The sequence below is a fragment of the Polypterus senegalus genome, chromosome 15 (genome assembly GCF_016835505.1).
Source record: "Polypterus senegalus isolate Bchr_013 chromosome 15, ASM1683550v1, whole genome shotgun sequence".
Lineage (NCBI taxonomy): Eukaryota > Metazoa > Chordata > Cladistia > Polypteriformes > Polypteridae > Polypterus > Polypterus senegalus.
In genome coordinates this window covers 47002390-47019225 of record NC_053168.1, presented here as the reverse complement: position 1 = coordinate 47019225, position 16836 = coordinate 47002390, and the positions used below count along the sequence as shown (strand labels likewise).

The following is a 16836-nucleotide window of genomic DNA, read 5'->3' as shown; positions in this document are numbered from 1 at the left end:
CTTTAATATTTACATTAGTGACATAAAATGCAACCATCATGTTGTAGCTGAACTCTGTAACTCTCCTACAATAATAAGTAAATCGAGGCCTAACAGTTATGGCAAATTAAATTATTTATGAAGCTTTAATGACTGTTATACAGAAACCATATCATACTGAATATAGTAGAACTTACAAGTAAACAAAGTGTCTGACACATTTCTTGTTTTTCTTACAGAGCACCCAAAGGCAAATATTGGTTTAGGTGTTCATAAGTTTATTTAGCCTTATTGAAGGAAATACAGATGAAACACAACAGATTTGCTTCAATTCAGAATAAGGTGGTTATTAAGCATGTTGATGAATGCCATTATTTTAAGAGACCCAGACAATTAAACCATGACAAGCAGACATAATGAGCAGGTGTCTTGTGCAATGAGAGGTAACAGCCATGAAGACGGTGCGTAATTTCACAGACTCTCCAGAAGGCATTTTGTCACATAAACTCTGCAGAAGCAACACAGTTGATCACACATTCATTGTTATTAGTGGTTTGTAAAGTAAGTGGGAGAACTCCGTTATCTGAGCATTGTGGAAAAAGAGCCATGCTACTCCTGTTGAGGAATTCCACAGTCTTATTAGAACTGCCTCACATATCGTATGGTTAGCATAGTGTCGACATTTCTCAAGTTGCCTTTGGCATTTTTACTCTGCTTTCCCTCAGTTCTTTGTTTCACTTCCCTGTTCTCATCTATTCAAAACATTACACTTATGTGACTGCAAGCAACACCCCCAAATACGCCATTTACCTCACCAATGTACATTCTATGTATGTAAAAAATCAAACATGAGGTAAAAGGCTATGTCCACTAACATCTTGTTTAAAGTTTCAGAAAGAAAACTTGTGAAGGGGTTACTCCAATGGATCTATACAATCATGCAGATGTGAATTATTCCTTTTAATTTCCATTCCAAATTATCTGAATAATACATTGTTAACAATTTATTTAGTCACCAACATAAAGTTTTTAGTTGGAATCTCCATGATTTACAGTATATTCTGTCAATGTGCTGCATTTAACCTTTTTACAGTTCTGTTTTGTTTTCTGTATGAAGGAGCAGTGACACTACACTTACTGAACAGTGAAACACACCTCAAGTCTTCCTACATGCACACACTTACCATTCAGCCCATAACTTTTCTTCTAACACAACAAGGGACAGGAACAAATCACAGTCTGATGCAAAAGCAATGGTGAGCTCTTGGTGGGCTTGGCTGAGGAAACTCCAGTCTAAACAGACATGACTGTGTCTCAAAGTCCAGCAAATGCAATGACCACCTCAAACAAGGCTTGGAGGAAGAGGAAAATCATTGTAAAGGCTATCGGTGCTTGTGTCCGGACCCTGAAATGACAAACAATAAGTTACTTTAGCAGATTAACAGGCCAAAACATTCACAGCAGGCTGTTAACCCGTATGGCTCCATAAGAATTGGTGTCTTTGAGCTTGTTAAAAGACAGAGGATTCTTAAAGGCCAACATAGATTTTTGGAATAAAGTAACTCACTTTGGAGATCCAAGATAATTCAACTTTGTGTCTTCCACATACACTTTGATGTTAGTTATTAGGAAAGGGTCTAAATAAAAAAACTCCCTGCAGTTGTAAAAGATCCCTGGGCATCCTTTGAAAAGAGGAGGATGTGCCTGCTGTCCTGGCCTAGTTGCACACCACAGCCTGTAAGTTCTAGCCACCTAATCATCCCTGTCCCTTACTGGCTAACTATCTCTCATCCAGGTGGATGCTACACATTGGTGGTGGTTGAACTGCCTTGTGAATGTCTTTGATGTCAACCAAATTTCACAGTGAAGTTGTTTAAAAAGATTTTTTCATGACCCTCTTCACAAAATGAATAGTCCACCCACAGTGGAACATGACAGCAGGTGGTGGCCAAAACTCTTGTTGTCGTCTTTGCATTTTATATCGATAAGCTACTACCACCTTAACCTTTAATTGCTCCAGGGGCAAAGGCTGACCCTGCATTCTGACCCCAAGGGGTATGCGAAAACTAACAAATTCCTAATACGAGAAGCTGTATAAGGTGAAATAAAGAACAAAAAAAAAAAAGAGCCAGGCTCCATATCAGGCACCATCCGCTTGTACCTGTCCCTAAGGTCCCCGGTCTGCAGACCACCTAGCAAAGTCTACGTAAAACAAAACCCCTTTGCACACGTCTTTGCACTTTGTTTACAGCAAACCCACCTCACAGGATGCCTAGTCCTACTAACAAGGCAGAATTTCTTGATGTTTTTTGTACCATTTAATTGTGCTGACACATACTGTCACTAAAATGCTCAACATCTTTGTTGTCATTTGACCTTCTCAACTGCCATCCAGAAAGGAGCAACACCAAGGGCCACCATCCAAACTATTGGCAGTTTGTAAATTCTGCAAACAAATGGCAGCACCGTAGGGTGTTTCCACACAGCATGTCTGTTTCAAATTTATTATACAAAACAGTTTAACTGATAAATTCACGACTATTTTCAAAGGCAGCTTTTAATTAAGCACGGATATTCAAAAAAAATTAATTATACGTTTGGATAATTGGACTGCAGCAAAAATCACAAAAGGTCAGGAATTAAACTAATATAGGGAGATTCACTCGAAAGAGGCCCTGAATATTTTGTTGTAACTCCCATTAGGATGAAGCAATCTGAACCAAAAAATACGCTCTATACCTTCACATACGTGTAATCAATTGCATTACATGCAATACTGGAAGTGGTTTCTGTTTTCTGCCAGACACATTTCGACACAACACTCCATGTTCCTGAACGTCTCGGGGTGGGGAATAGCAGGAATTTCATGCTGGATGTTTTCCTTCAAATTTTCCACAGTGCGAGGCTTGTTCCAATAGACTTTTCCTCTGAACATACCCCAAAGGAAGAAGTCTGGTGGTGTCACATACAGTGACCGTGGTAGCCAAAGCCCCTTTGAAATTACCCTGTTGCCGAAGAAGGACTCCATTTCTGCCATGCTCCTTGCCGATGTGTGACACGTTGCTCCATCTTGCTGGAAGTAACCTTCCGTTAACTCATAATCGTCCAGTTGATTCTGACATTGACAAATTAGTGACTCAATAGGTTCACACCATGAAGACCCACTGCTCAATACTGTTCACCAACATTCTGATGAGAAGTCAAGTGACTGAGTGAAAGGGTACGAGCGGTATGCACCCAGAAGTTGCAAACGGAGGTTAAATGTTGCAACGGTTGTCCGGCACCTACCTCATCGCTCCGACGCAGGGGCATCCCGGCTTATTCAAAGCTCCATATACTGAGGAGCACATTGCACGTTGTTTTGTTCAGATTACTTCGTCCTAGCGAGAGTTGTTACAGAATATCCGGGGCCTCTTTTGAGTGAATCTCCCTGTAAAAGGCTGAAGGGAGAATATACAACTCATCAAAAATCAGCTTCTCTCAACAAAATGTATGCTTATTTCTTGCACAGTGGGTGGCATGATGGTGACAGAGTCACTTCTTCTGCCTCCCATGGGTTACGCTGGTTAGGCTGTCCTGCTCTGGCCTGGCACCCTGCCTTGCTGCTGGTGGGATATGCTCTCCACAACTTCAAATAAGCAGGCTAAATTTCAAATTTCACTGAATGAGTGGGTCTTTTACATGGTGTAACCACAAGGGGGTGCCCCAAACCACAGACACAGCAAAATACCACATTTTTGTAGAATAAAATAAAGGATTTTTTATTCCTTTTATCAGCACCTTTCCAAATCTCCTCTTGGACCAGTGGCTCAAACACAATGAAAATACACAATAAAGCACCCAATTCTTCCTTGTTCTCCACCACTTCTGAGTTTTGCCTGCTGCCTCCTGACTCTGACCCTCCTATATGTGGCAGCAGGCTTCCTTTTATGCCAGACCCGAGAAAGCTTCCAGTGTCATTCTGTCTCATATAGGAAGCACTTCAGGGCCATAGACAAAGTAGGTGGACCTCCCCTGACAGTGCCCTTTATCAATCCCAAGGGACTACAGTACTACAGGGCTGCACTTTTGGACTTCATTTCCCTAGCACACCTGCAGGTGTCCCAAATGGGTTCTCACATGACGACCACTGTCACCTAGCACTTGGGGGATTGAACCACTCCCTTGTTCTGGCTTCCGCTGTTCCACACCTTATTTTATGCCGGCAGGGCACAGAGTTATCTTTCTGCCCAGCCGGCCAACCAATATAAAGTTTCTCTCGGGTCTCCTATCCAGGTAAATAATCAGTACTCGTACCTGGCCAGATTGCCCGTTCTTATCCCACAATGGTTATATGTTATATCATTTTATATTAAAAGTCAGATCCTTTTCTGTAGAAGATAGACACCTGCATTCATGCCCTGGAGAAAATATTTAACACTAGAATCCCTGAAGCCTATGAAAAAACTCGTAATCCCGGCCCACCTTAAATCTGTTTGCACCTCTGCCATCAGCGTCTTTTGTTTTGTAAATGTGTTGATCAACACAAGTAGCAAGCAACTTGCTAAACCACCAAACCACCGCTGCTGCTAATCTCCGGCAAAATGTTCTCTCAGCTGAAGTCTTCTTTTTCTGCGCGTGAGATACCTGGAGTTGTATAGGGTAAATAATATATCGTTATTTGAAACACATGCATTTCATGTGTGTTCCATGTCTACAACGATCTATGTAAATGAAGGATGACAGGAAATGTGAGAAACACAAGAAATATTGAACAAATACCTAAAAGATAATCTTTTTTCATGTTTGACTTGAAGTATAATGGATATAATGAAATTATCAGAAATAAACTTGATGCATTAGGATTAAAAGTCAAGACGGTGGTAAAGAATTTAGGGGTAACTATTGACTCTGACCTGAATTTTAAATCACATATTAATCAGATTACTAGGACAGCATTTTTTCATTTAAGAAATATAGCAAAAGTTAGACCTCTTATAACATTGCAAGATGTTGAAAAATTAGTTCACGCTTTTGTTTTCAGTCGGCTAGATTACTGTAACCCACTCCTCTCAGGACTATCAAAAAAAGCCATCAATCAATTGCAACTAATGGAGAATGCAGCTGCTAGAATTTTAACTCGGAAAAGAAAATCCAAGCACATCACCCCAGTTTTGATGTCACTACACTGGTTACCTGTGTCATTTAGAATTGACTTTAAAATACTGCTTATGGTTTAGAAGCCTTAAATAATCTCGCTCTTTCTTAAATTTCGGAATTTCTTACACCTTACACTCCAAATCGTAACCTTAGATCTTCAAATGAGTGTCTACTTAGAATTCCAACAGCTAAACTTAAAAGTGGTGGAGAGGCGGCCTCCTGCTGTTATGCACCTAAAATCTGAAATGGCTTGCCAATAGGAATTTGCCAGGCTAATACAGTGGAGCACTTTAAAACACTGCTGAAAACACACTACTTTAACATGGCTTTCTCATAGCTTCATCTTGGTTTAATCCTGATGCTCTTTATATTCAATTAATTATCATTATTATTCATGGTGCCTTCAAAATCCATACTAACCCCTACTTTCTCTTCTGTTCCTGTTCTGGTTTTCTGTGGTGGCGATCTGCGCCACCACCACCTAATCAAAGCACTGTGATGTGCCTACATTGATGGATTAAAGGCCTGAAGCACATGACTGTCATCATCAAATTCTTCCATGAGAACCCTGAATACAATGAGGGCTGATTGAGGTCATTTATGTCAGGTTGAATGCCTAGATGGGGCTGGGTGGTCTCGTGGCCTAGGATCCCCTGCAGAATTTTTTTTTCCAGCCGTCTGGAGTTTTTTTTTTTTCTGTCCTCCCTGGCCATCAGACCTTACTTTTATTCTGTGTTAGTGTTCCCAAATTTAAATTCTTATTTATTTAGTTTTTTTCTCTTTCTTCATCATGTAAAGCACATTGAGCTACATTGTTTGTATGAAAATGTGCTATATAAATAAATGTTGTTGTTGTTGTAAATTATGTGAAGCATAAAAAGTCCAAATATCAAATAAACACTTTCACAAAAGGTACACACATAACAAAACAAGTGCGCTTTTATTAAAAAATATAAACATTGGGTTAGGGTTTGATGCTAACACGACACCTCCTTCAGTCTTCACACATTATACACTTCATGTGAAAATTTTGTCATTATTACTATGACATGTTTAATTGGTTCCAGCAGACCCCCGTGACCCTGTGTTCGGATTCAGCGGGTTAGAAAATGGATGGATGTTTGTTTAAAGTATGTGTTCAACATTTCTCGCATTTCCTGCCATCCTACATTTACCCAGATTGTTGTAGATACAGAACACACATGAAATGCATGAGTTCCAAACAACGATATATTATTTACCCTGTGCAACTCCAGGTACCTCACACCCAGATAAACAAGACTTGGGCTGGGAGAACTTTTTGCCCAAGTTGAGCTGCGTCGGGGGTGGGATAGCAGGCTGCTTGCTGCTTGTGCTGATCAACACATTTACAAAACAAAAGACACTGAGGGAGAGGTGTAAACGGATTTAAGGTGGGCCAAGATTTCAAGTTGTTTCGTAGGCTTCAGGGATTCTAGTGTTAAGGGCAGTTTACATTTAAACTGATTAGTTAAATAAGGAGTTCCATATATCATATTTTAAACACATATGGTGGCCCTCAGAAAGCTAACATTATCCAAAACAAACTGAAACTATCTTACATTTATCCGGAAACAAATTCTCAGAACTTGTTGTTTTCTGGAAGGGCGTACCTCACTTGTAGAACTTGATCTCGGTATCAACACAGTCATAGAAAAGGTCTGCAACTTCAGCAGGATCAACTGGCTCTTTGCTGGCTAGGATATCCTCCATGGCTTCTAGTCCTTGTTTCTCCAAGTCTAACATAGTTTCCTTCAGCTTTTGCCCATGATCCTTCAAAACAGAGTACCGATGTCAATGCAAACATTGCTTATTAGTCAACAATAAACAGTACAAGCAGTGCAAGCACTCGGTCAGGCAGGCAGAACTCAGTACAATTCACTCACATGCTACATATCCTCAGAACCAGCCTCATGGTCCTCCCATGTGACTATTTAGTCCTGATGGACAGGAAAGTCGTTCTTGAGCACAACAACAAAGCGATGTTATGATCAAAGGCAGTGTCTGCTGCACCATCAAGGCAAACTGGATGGTTGCCCAGTGTGGCAAAGATGGTGGTATTATGTTAAACATTGGACTTGCAAACTCAATTCAACTCGAACTCAATTCAAAATTAAGGGGATTCCAGGACCCACCCGCTACCCCTATATGAGATCAGCACATTCGAAACATCAAGGGGGATTACCTGTCACCTCCTGTGTATAAATACTGTACATAAAACACACATACTGTATATATTTAGCACAACACATTAATAAAAGTGTAATATATTATTTTAACAGTCTAGAACTAGACATTGTATGTGAAGGAGCCATGGTGCTACTGATACAGATATTTAACTTATGTAAATGATTATTACTTTTTGTTTTATTATTTTTGGGGTAAAAGACAGGATTTTCATTTAATGTACTACACTAATTCACTCTTGGCAGCAATAAGCACACTGAAGTGCGCTCAATCTCTGAAACCGAATTGTACGCTATAAAATTTAAAAGTATATATGTCATGAGGAAAGTGTAATATTTTTGTGATAAAATATGTAAACACATAAAAGAAATTTTAAAAACCAATTGTTGTACTTACTACAGTTATAAAATCTTAGAAATGGACTGGTCAGCTAGCTTGGGGTAATACAGGTGGGCTGAGATGAAAGTTGAATAACAGGCTGGCATAGCCTAGAATGAATGGGTTAGGCTCTGATGCTCTGTCTAGCTGTCTGGAGTTGCAGATGTAAAACAAAGGAGGAACATTGAACTACAACACCTGCTCTGCCTGACAGTATAGAAAGGGTATGGGATTTGGGACATGCCATTCATTTCTACACAATAAAAGAGGGGAAAATAGTGTCACCTTAGGACCCTAGCATGACAAAAGAATATTTTTCATTGCTTTTTAAATATTGTCAAGGTGTGGTATAGCGGGTCCACAGCTCATGTCAAAGGGTAATTTTTAAAATAAATAATCACCACACTCGCGGCTTAGCAAGGGAGTGTGGTGATGTGTGGCTGAAGTGGTTCCTGGAGTGATTTGCGGTGCGGGTGAGTCTCACTTATGTGCACAGGTGAGGAGTCGTCCACTTCTGTAATTGTTCCCGGGAGCCACTGATTGCCACAGGTGAATCACGTCCCCGTCATAAATAGAAGCGTGAGGTGGCTAGGAAGGAAGAGAAAAAAAAGGAAAGAAAGAAAAGAGCCGGAGGTTGCAGGAAGCAGTGAGGAGGAGAGAGAGCCGGTGTGAGCGAGTGTGCGAGCGCTCACTGGCAGGCAGGGAGCTGGACAGTGAGCCCTAGTAGGGGTGTTTGGCCAACACCTAGGGCAGTTGGAAGTGGTTGCTCCCACTGAGCTTTTTATCGAGGAACGGGAGTGACCGGCAGTAGGACAGCTGGCCATGTAAGGCCTAGAAAGCAGCGGGAGTCGGGAGGCTTGGAAGGAGAAGCCCCAACGTGAGCGTCCTGGCCGTTGGGTGAAAGCCAGGTCTCGGTCTAGGTGAGCTGAACCTGAGCCAGGGATCGGAAGGCCACCAGATCAGTTGAGTGGTGGAGAAGGTCAGCTGCAGGAAGGGCGACTCCCCTGTTGAGAAGCCTAATGGGAGAAGCAGGGGAGCCACCAGGTAAAAGACACCGGCCTTTGAATTTGAAAGGGACTGCTTCGAGTATTATTTTAACCTCGTTTTTTAAAAGACTTTTTTCTGTTGGATTTTAACCTCCACTTCATTTCTGCTTTAATGGATTATTTATTTAAAGATTTGATGCACTGCACTTTGTTTGAACACTTGTTTTTATTTGTTGTCTCTTTATTATAAAAAAAATCCTGTGGAATGAATGAGTAGTAGACGACACGTGACATGTGATCTTCACATTAAGATCATGATAGACAAATAAAAGAACCACGAGACGAAAGAGAATGGGCAATAAAAAAAAACAGTAGTGTAAAGGGAAAGAACACACAGATACAGGTGTCTTAGTGCACATCATTCAATGTACGAAACGCAGATTTACACAATAATGGAACATATACTATGAGAATCTTTGGACCTGCAACAGTTAAAGCAACGACAAGTTTAATTTCAAAGAAAACACAATTCGGTCAGGTGTATATTTGTGATGACGGAGAAGCGATCACAATGCGAGCAGCAGAGACACAAAGTAGGAAAAAGGACAGCGGCTGTAAAGGCTTTAAAAAGATCGAAGGGCAGCGAATTTAACCACGCCCAGGGTTGTAAATAAAAGACAAGTATTGTTTTTACAACGTCACGTGAGACCAGGCAGTGAGCCATCATTTAAAATAAGTCCACAGACATCTAACCCTAGCAGTTGTTGGATTGCATCTGTCAGACAAGCATCATGTGCTCCCAGCTCTTAAAACAACGACAAAAGACAAGCAAAACATGCAGCTTGCCAGCAGCAGAAAGATAGCAGATGATGTGACGGAATATCCTTAGTGTACGTTCACCCGCGCCTGCCCTTCACAACGCGAGCAGTGTTATGCGTCCTGCGAGAAAGAGATGTAACCATGCACGGGGTCGAAAATAAAGGACAAGTATTATTTTTACAAATGTTTTTAAAGTAAAAGTGAAAATAATGCATATGTAACAATTCCCAAGAAAATAACAATCTGTTTAAATTGTATATTGCCTGTCTAAGGTAAAGTCATCCGTGATGGAGGAGCGCAGAAATCGTGGGAAAGAGGGGTCCTTTCATCGGATTAGCGCTGTTTCAGATGTGGAATGGTAAAATGGGGGAGGCAGCTTGATGAATGAGGTCTCCAGGACTTAAAACAAATCCAAATCATATTATGTGATATCATCTAATGTGAAATTCTACTCTGTACTTCTAGAATTTTTATTTTTATACTTTATTGAGGGTTTGTTCTGTTCCTTTGTGTTGTACTGTATTGTATTGACTCCGTTCTTTTTGACACCCACAGCACGCCCAACCTCCCTGGAAAGGGGGTCTCTCTTTGAACTGCCTTTCCCAAGGATTCTTCAATTTTTTCTCTACAAGTGTTTTTTTTGGGGAGTTTTTTCTGGTCTTCTTAGTGAGTCAAGGCTGGGGGGCTGTCAGGAGGCAGGGCCTGTTAAAGCCCATTGCAGCACTTCTTATGTGATTTTGGGCTATACAAAAAATAAATTGTATTGTATTGTATATCTGGTTAACCAAACATGGGGGTGGGCAAGTGAAGCGAGCAGGGGGCGGAGCTCCCTAGTTTTTAAATAAAAGCACTTTGCATTTTTCCACCATCCCTTTGCTCTATCTGTTGTGCCTCACTGCCGAGCTCATCGGTAACATTACCGACGGTGACGGGTTCAAGGGCTCCCAGACGGACGATGGGAGCATGCAGCTCCCATCCCGCATCGTCCCACAGGGCAATAAATCGATTAAAAATAAACTGCCCAAACCCAGTAAGATATTCTCTTTTTGGAAGACATTAATGGCAGTCTTTTTCACAAGTGCCAATAAATGCATTTAATCAAGCTCAGAGAATGACCTCATAATCAGGAAATCATTTTAATTACCCTAATGTAAACTGGAAAGCAAAACAAACAGTGAATTACTACAGTAAAAGTTCTAGAAAATAGTCATTTTTCTCTCAGCATACTGTGTTAATTTGTCTGTCAGGACTGTGTTAATACGGCTCCATTCTGTTTGATTATTTATTACCTTACCGTTATTCCGGTGAGATTTTGTCATCATCGTGGAAGTTTTATTTTTCATGAGTGCCACCACTTTGTGTGTTTCATTTCATTGGCACAGCCATTTTAGAGATTTGTTCTTCTGGTCATTATGATGCTACAGAGTTGCTAGTTGTGTGATGCACATGCCATACGGTCCATGACATAAAGGCAGCAAATAGAGTTACAGATAGACTTTTTAACAATATTAAAGAAAGACTTTACAAAAATACTTTTTGTTAGGATAAATCTCTTTTTGATTACCAGTCTCTTGTTTTAACCCTTGTTATGCTTGACTGCCCTTTCGTAATTTCCCTTTAAATCTGTGACACTTGATTTAATAAGGTGTCATCAGGACTCGCATGGAAAATCATCATTTTCATAGCATACATTCAGACCAGAAATGATGCAGGATTTGCAGACTCATTGGCTGGATTTCACTATGTTTAATTTCAGATCAGGTGGCCATACTGTATTTGGAGATGCACACCCATTGGTAACATGTGACACCTGGACGTTGTCACTCAAGGGATATTTATGATGACAATGCACTACACTTGGCATCCAAGATTTGGTATTGTAACTCAAAAGACTTTTGTATTGCTAGTTACTTTCTTAAGTCACTAGGGGACTAAACTTTTGGTTTTGATATTAATTTCTAGATAATGTTTTGGGCTTAGGTATATAAGTATCTTTTGTCTCCTTGTTTTGACCAGTACCCATTTCAGACTTTGATTTTTGTTTTTATTTCCTGATCCAGACATTGTAGCATTCCACACTGTCTCTATCCTTCAACCTGTGCTTTTCTGGACATAATTTTTATTCCGCCATGTTTACAATTGCTGTTCCTCTGAATTTGCTCCCCTATGTGTCTTGGACAATTGGCAGTGTTTGGAGAGGCTAGCAGAAGTGTGTTTCACATCACAATGATTCAAGAAGGGCACACTTTAAACACCTCCCTGTAGGTAGGCAGAGAGAACTGCAGTTACAGGTGTCCAAAACACCAGCAGGATGGCATTTAGAAAGGCTGTGAGGCTCATATTCGGTGCAATAATTAAAGCAGAGCTCCACTTTTATTTTCTCTGCCCCTCAAGCACACGATTGCTATAAGATTACTGTACTTAGCAACACAAGCAGGGGTAGGAGGAAGTAGCAGCCAATGGTGGGTCACTAGGTAATAACTGAATAATTAATGTACAAAATATACAAACTCTTGCAATCTAATATTTATAAAGATTATCTTATTATTAATGTAAACACATACTTTATCATAAGGATATGAATGGTTCTGTTTCAGAGTAATCACATTTCTTCCAGGTTATTTTATGACTTTTGAGATTATGATTTTGAGAGATACAGTAATTCACTGTGATTTTTAAGGAAATAATGTGTTTGTCAAACTTTTCTATTTAACTTTTTGCTGTTTTCTGTTTTGAGTCAGTGACATTTTTTTTCGATGAAAACACCCATGTGGCTACATGTACCTTGAAATGAGACACCGCACCCTGATCGTGTTTGTGATCACCTGCCCTTTATGCAGCGAGGCCACTATTTTGGTTAGCTTTTTGTTTTTAATGTCCTTAAGGAAAGAGAAAATCATGAAGTCAAAAACAACACAAAATTCAGAAACTCCTAACTATAATTGCTGACTCAATTTTGCTGTACTTTTTGAAGAGTAAATGTCTAATTAAAGCAAAACATCACATGCGGCTGATGCCATGCTGAATAAAAACAAGATTGAGCATCAATCTCTAATCATAAAACCACAAAAAACTGAAATTCAGATTAATTATCACAAACCAGGGCAAAGTAACAAAAATTAAGACATAAGTCTTTAACACTACCATTGTACAACATTTAAATGAATAGAAATACTTCTACTAGTTAGTGCACATGTTCTTCCAAGTAACATAATTACTTTTATTTTACTGAATTGGAGACATTTCAACCAAAAAGGAAAAATAAATTAAGAATGATGGCATTTTTTTGCATGGTTCTCAAGAATATCATGATTTACAGCTGTATGTCTGTAACTCTAAATTCTGTTATTCTATTCTTGTAAGATTGAATGTGCTCTCTCAATGCAATGTCATGTAACAACAAAAACTACCTACCGAATAAGAGACAACAATCAACTGTGAAATCTAGAACTCAAGATAAACGAAAATAAGAAACATGCAAAAATGAAAGGAATCCATTAAGTAAAGTGGGTTTGCCTGATTAGTTAATGGGTGCCCTGGGGGCTCTCTGCGTGGGGTTTGCATGTTCTCAATGTGTCTGCATGGATTTTTTCCAGGTGTTCTGGTTTCCTCCCATAGTCCAAATACATGAAGATTAGGTGGACTGGCAATGCTATACTGAGTGAATGTGTGTGTGTGTGTCTGTGTGCTCACCCTGTGATGAGCTGGTGCTCTTGTCTGGAGATTGTTCCTGCCTGAACCACATTCTACAGCTGCCCCACCATGACCCTGCTCTCAATAAGCAGGTTTAGGAAATGGATGGATGGATAATTATAATTACCGTACTTCAGCGTTTCTCAACCTTTTAAGTATTTGCGACCCGAGTTTTCATAACAGTTGTAATCGCGCCCCTCCCCCAACATTTTTTTGAAATGTAGATGCGTATTTTATTATACCTACTTAACTTTTATCGACATTTATCTAACTCTATATTTATTTTTCTAGTATCAGAATGTAGTTTAAGTTAATTTGTTTTGGTTTCAACAGATTTTTTTTTCATATTTTTGATTCTTGTTTTCTTTTTTTCACATCATCACACCCTCCTAGGGGGTCCGCCCCAAAGGTTGAGAACCACTGCCATACTTAACAAAAAAGCTGATATAAAATGTTTTGGTAGTGTAGTGACTGTAAACTACTGCTGTCACTAGCACATTATACAGTAGACTTTAAGCATCATGTTTCTTGACTTATTTTTATAGCAATTTTTACAAATAAAATTTGTATTTGTTAAATTTAACTCTAAGTAGTTATTAAGAGGTTTGGAACTTTTTTCCTGAATAACACTCAGATGCACAAGGTAATCATAGCTGAAGTTTTAATCCTTACATAAAGATTCTTGATAAGTCTTTTTCTAATGCAACACAATCAAAGGGCAAACTGAGAATTATCTTTCTATATGCTGACAGTCTTACAGCACTTCACCAGGAAAGCACTCACTTTTTCTCACTTGAAATTATTTGGCATATTCTTAAAAGATTACATGTTATTTAAAATATCTTAAACATCATTTTACATTTTTACCTTACTTTTAAAGTTGTTTCCTCTATGTTTCACAAACTGTCATTTTTTTTAGGATTCTTACCTCTTCACTATCAATTACTTTTAATGCCCATTCATGAGCTTTGTACAATTCGTGCTGACGGTCAACTTTGCTCTGAAAGCGAGGTTCTGTCTTAGCTGGATCTTCATTCCCATAAGAAGGAGATTGTGCTTTTGAAACAAGTTTCACCTCCTCCACGAAAATAAATGGTTTAAATATAGACCTGAAATGACAAAAGCACCATAAAAAGGTTCAGCACTGTGAGATAAAATCTGCACTCAATGTAAGACTGCTGCCAAGGTAATTTTAATCCATTGTGCCTCCAACTTCAACAGCAGGCATCACAACATGGGTAAAATCCTCCCTTGACACATATTCATAACACCTTGCCCTCAACTGAAGCTTCTAGTAAAAAAAAATAAAAAAAAAAACACTAAATAAAACTAAAATGTTTTGTAAGCACTTTAAATATTTAATTACTTTGATGAGGAATTATTGACTATGTTTTGGAAAAAAATATCTTGGCAAAGGAAGACAAGCAGCCTACACAGAAGTCTTGTTTTATGTGTACTTAAAGCATCATTTGTAGAGTTGACACTGAAGGTCAATCATTTTCCTTTATTAGATTGTAAAAAGAAAATGCACCTGCATTGTATCTGAAGCAAGCCCTTGGGTTTTACATGCAGTAAAATGTAACAAATGAGCTTAAAACGTATTTTGTTGTTTAAATTCCTTTCAGACAGCCTTGGAGTCACAATTCCTCCTAACCCACTAACAGCTGTGTTTGTTGTACTTCCAGATGGGCTTAAAGTGGAGAAGGACAAACAAACTGTGATTGCCTTTATCTCTCTATTGGCACACCGGCTTGTCTCGCTCAACTGGAAGAATCCTAAATCACCTCTTTTAAGTCAGTGGGTAACTGATGTTATTTATTTTGCCCAGAGGGGACTGGGCGGTCTCTTGGTCTGGAACCCCTACAGATTTTATTTTTTTTCTCCAGCTTTTGGAGTTTTGTTTTTGTTTTTTCTGTCCACCCTGGCCATCGGACCTTACTTATTCTATGTTAATTAATGTTGACTTATGTTTATTTTTTATTGTGTCTTCTATTTTTCTATTAATTTTGTAAAGCACTTTGAGCTACATTTTTTTATATGAAAATGTGCTATATAAATAAATGTTGATTGATTGATTGATTGATTATCTGAAACTGGAAAAAATCTAATTCTCACTTGGAGAATCTGTACAAAATTTCTTCAAAGCCTGGGGGGATCTAATCAATAACATTTTAGAATAAGCATACTTAAATTGAGGAAGCAGATTCTCTTCCCTTTATTACTCTATTAATTAATTATTTATTTATTTTCCCTGCTATTAAAGTTTTGCTCTGTTGGCCTAGCTCTCTTTCTCATGGGTGGGGGTTGATTTGTTTTGAACCTAGTTTTGTAAAATTGGACTTGCTTGTACGGAATGTTATTTAATTTTAATAAATTTAATAAAATGTTAAAAAATAGTATTTTGATGCATAACAGGGCAGCATGGTGGCGCAGTGGTAGCGCTGCTGCCTCGCAGTTAGGAGACCCGGGTTCGCTTCCCGGGTCCTCCCTGCGTGGAGTTTGCATGTTCTCCCCGTATCTGCGTGGGTTTCCTCCCACAGTCCAAAGACATGCAGGTTAGGTGGATTGCCGATTCTAAATTAGAATTAGTGTGTGCTTGGTGTGTGGTTGTGTTTGTCCTGCAGTGGGTTGGCACCCTGCCCGGGATTGGTTCCTGCCTTGTGCCCTGTGTTGGCTGGGATTGGCTCCAGCAGGCCCCCGTGACCCTGTAGTTACGATATAGCGGGTTGGATAATGGATGGATGGATGTTGCATAACAGTAGATACTTGTACAAATGATGACATTATTTTTGATTCCATTCAATAAAAGGCTTTTTTAGGCATTATACCATATAAAACATTTACTTGATTGTCTAAGGGAGGGTGGGGCTGTTAAACTCTTTCAAAAAAATTAAGAAGAATACAGTTTGTAATAACTTTCATTATACTGCTTCCTTATTAGCTCGACAAGTATCTTTGTACATTTAGCCACATGCCTTGTCTTCCAACACTATCAACTATTTAAAAGAATTCTTATTGTATTTAATATCAAAATTCCACATATTTTGGCACACCATGGGAGATAAAACAGATTTAATTATGAACTGATGGAGATGCTTAAAAAATTACTTTACATGGCAACCAGAAATCAAAGTAGTACCAACAAAATTTCTAAATAAGGGTCAAATCGCACATTTTGTTAATCATATGCACAAAATATTCATTTAATTCCTATGTAAAAATGGCAGTATACTTCATTCACCTTGATGGATCAGGTGTGGCAGTGAAGAAGTAGACACAAGATGAACTACTACTTTCAGGTAGGACAGATACCATGCTAGCTGTGGTGAGAAAGAAGTCTGAATCCACAAGGACACCAGTTTCTCTGTCTCGCAAGAGTTCAATAGCAGCCTGAGGTGTAATGTTACCTAAAAATAACAAGATAATCCCAAAGAGACAAATCAACTGGGAATTCATATATATGCATGACTATTTTACATTTTCAATTCAGAAAGACCCCACACAACATGTAAGCAACTAACAACAAAAGAATACACTGAATGAACATGACTGATAATTCAAAAAGTTTAAATCTTGTTGTAAATATATACAGTATTGAATAAATCTTGATTGTACACAAAGCAAAATGTACAGTAGA

At 39.0% G+C, this 16836-nt stretch overlaps 1 protein-coding gene across 2 annotated transcripts in view; it reads right to left on the bottom strand.

Annotated features, from left to right (window-relative positions):
• Window positions 1-236: 236 nt before the first annotated feature.
• Window positions 237-16836, bottom strand: part of LOC120515912 (secernin-1-like) — a 71115-nt gene continuing 54515 nt past the window's right edge. For both annotated transcript variants that reach the window (XM_039737281.1, XM_039737280.1), the window contains exons 6-9: window positions 16441-16606; window positions 14128-14308; window positions 6750-6909; window positions 237-1384 (exon numbers count right to left, since the gene is read on the bottom strand). In XM_039737281.1, coding sequence (XP_039593215.1) covers window positions 6751-6909; window positions 14128-14308; window positions 16441-16606 — 506 coding nt within the window. In that variant the 3' untranslated portion in view covers window positions 237-1384; window position 6750. The remainder of the gene's footprint in view (window positions 1385-6749; window positions 6910-14127; window positions 14309-16440; window positions 16607-16836) is intronic.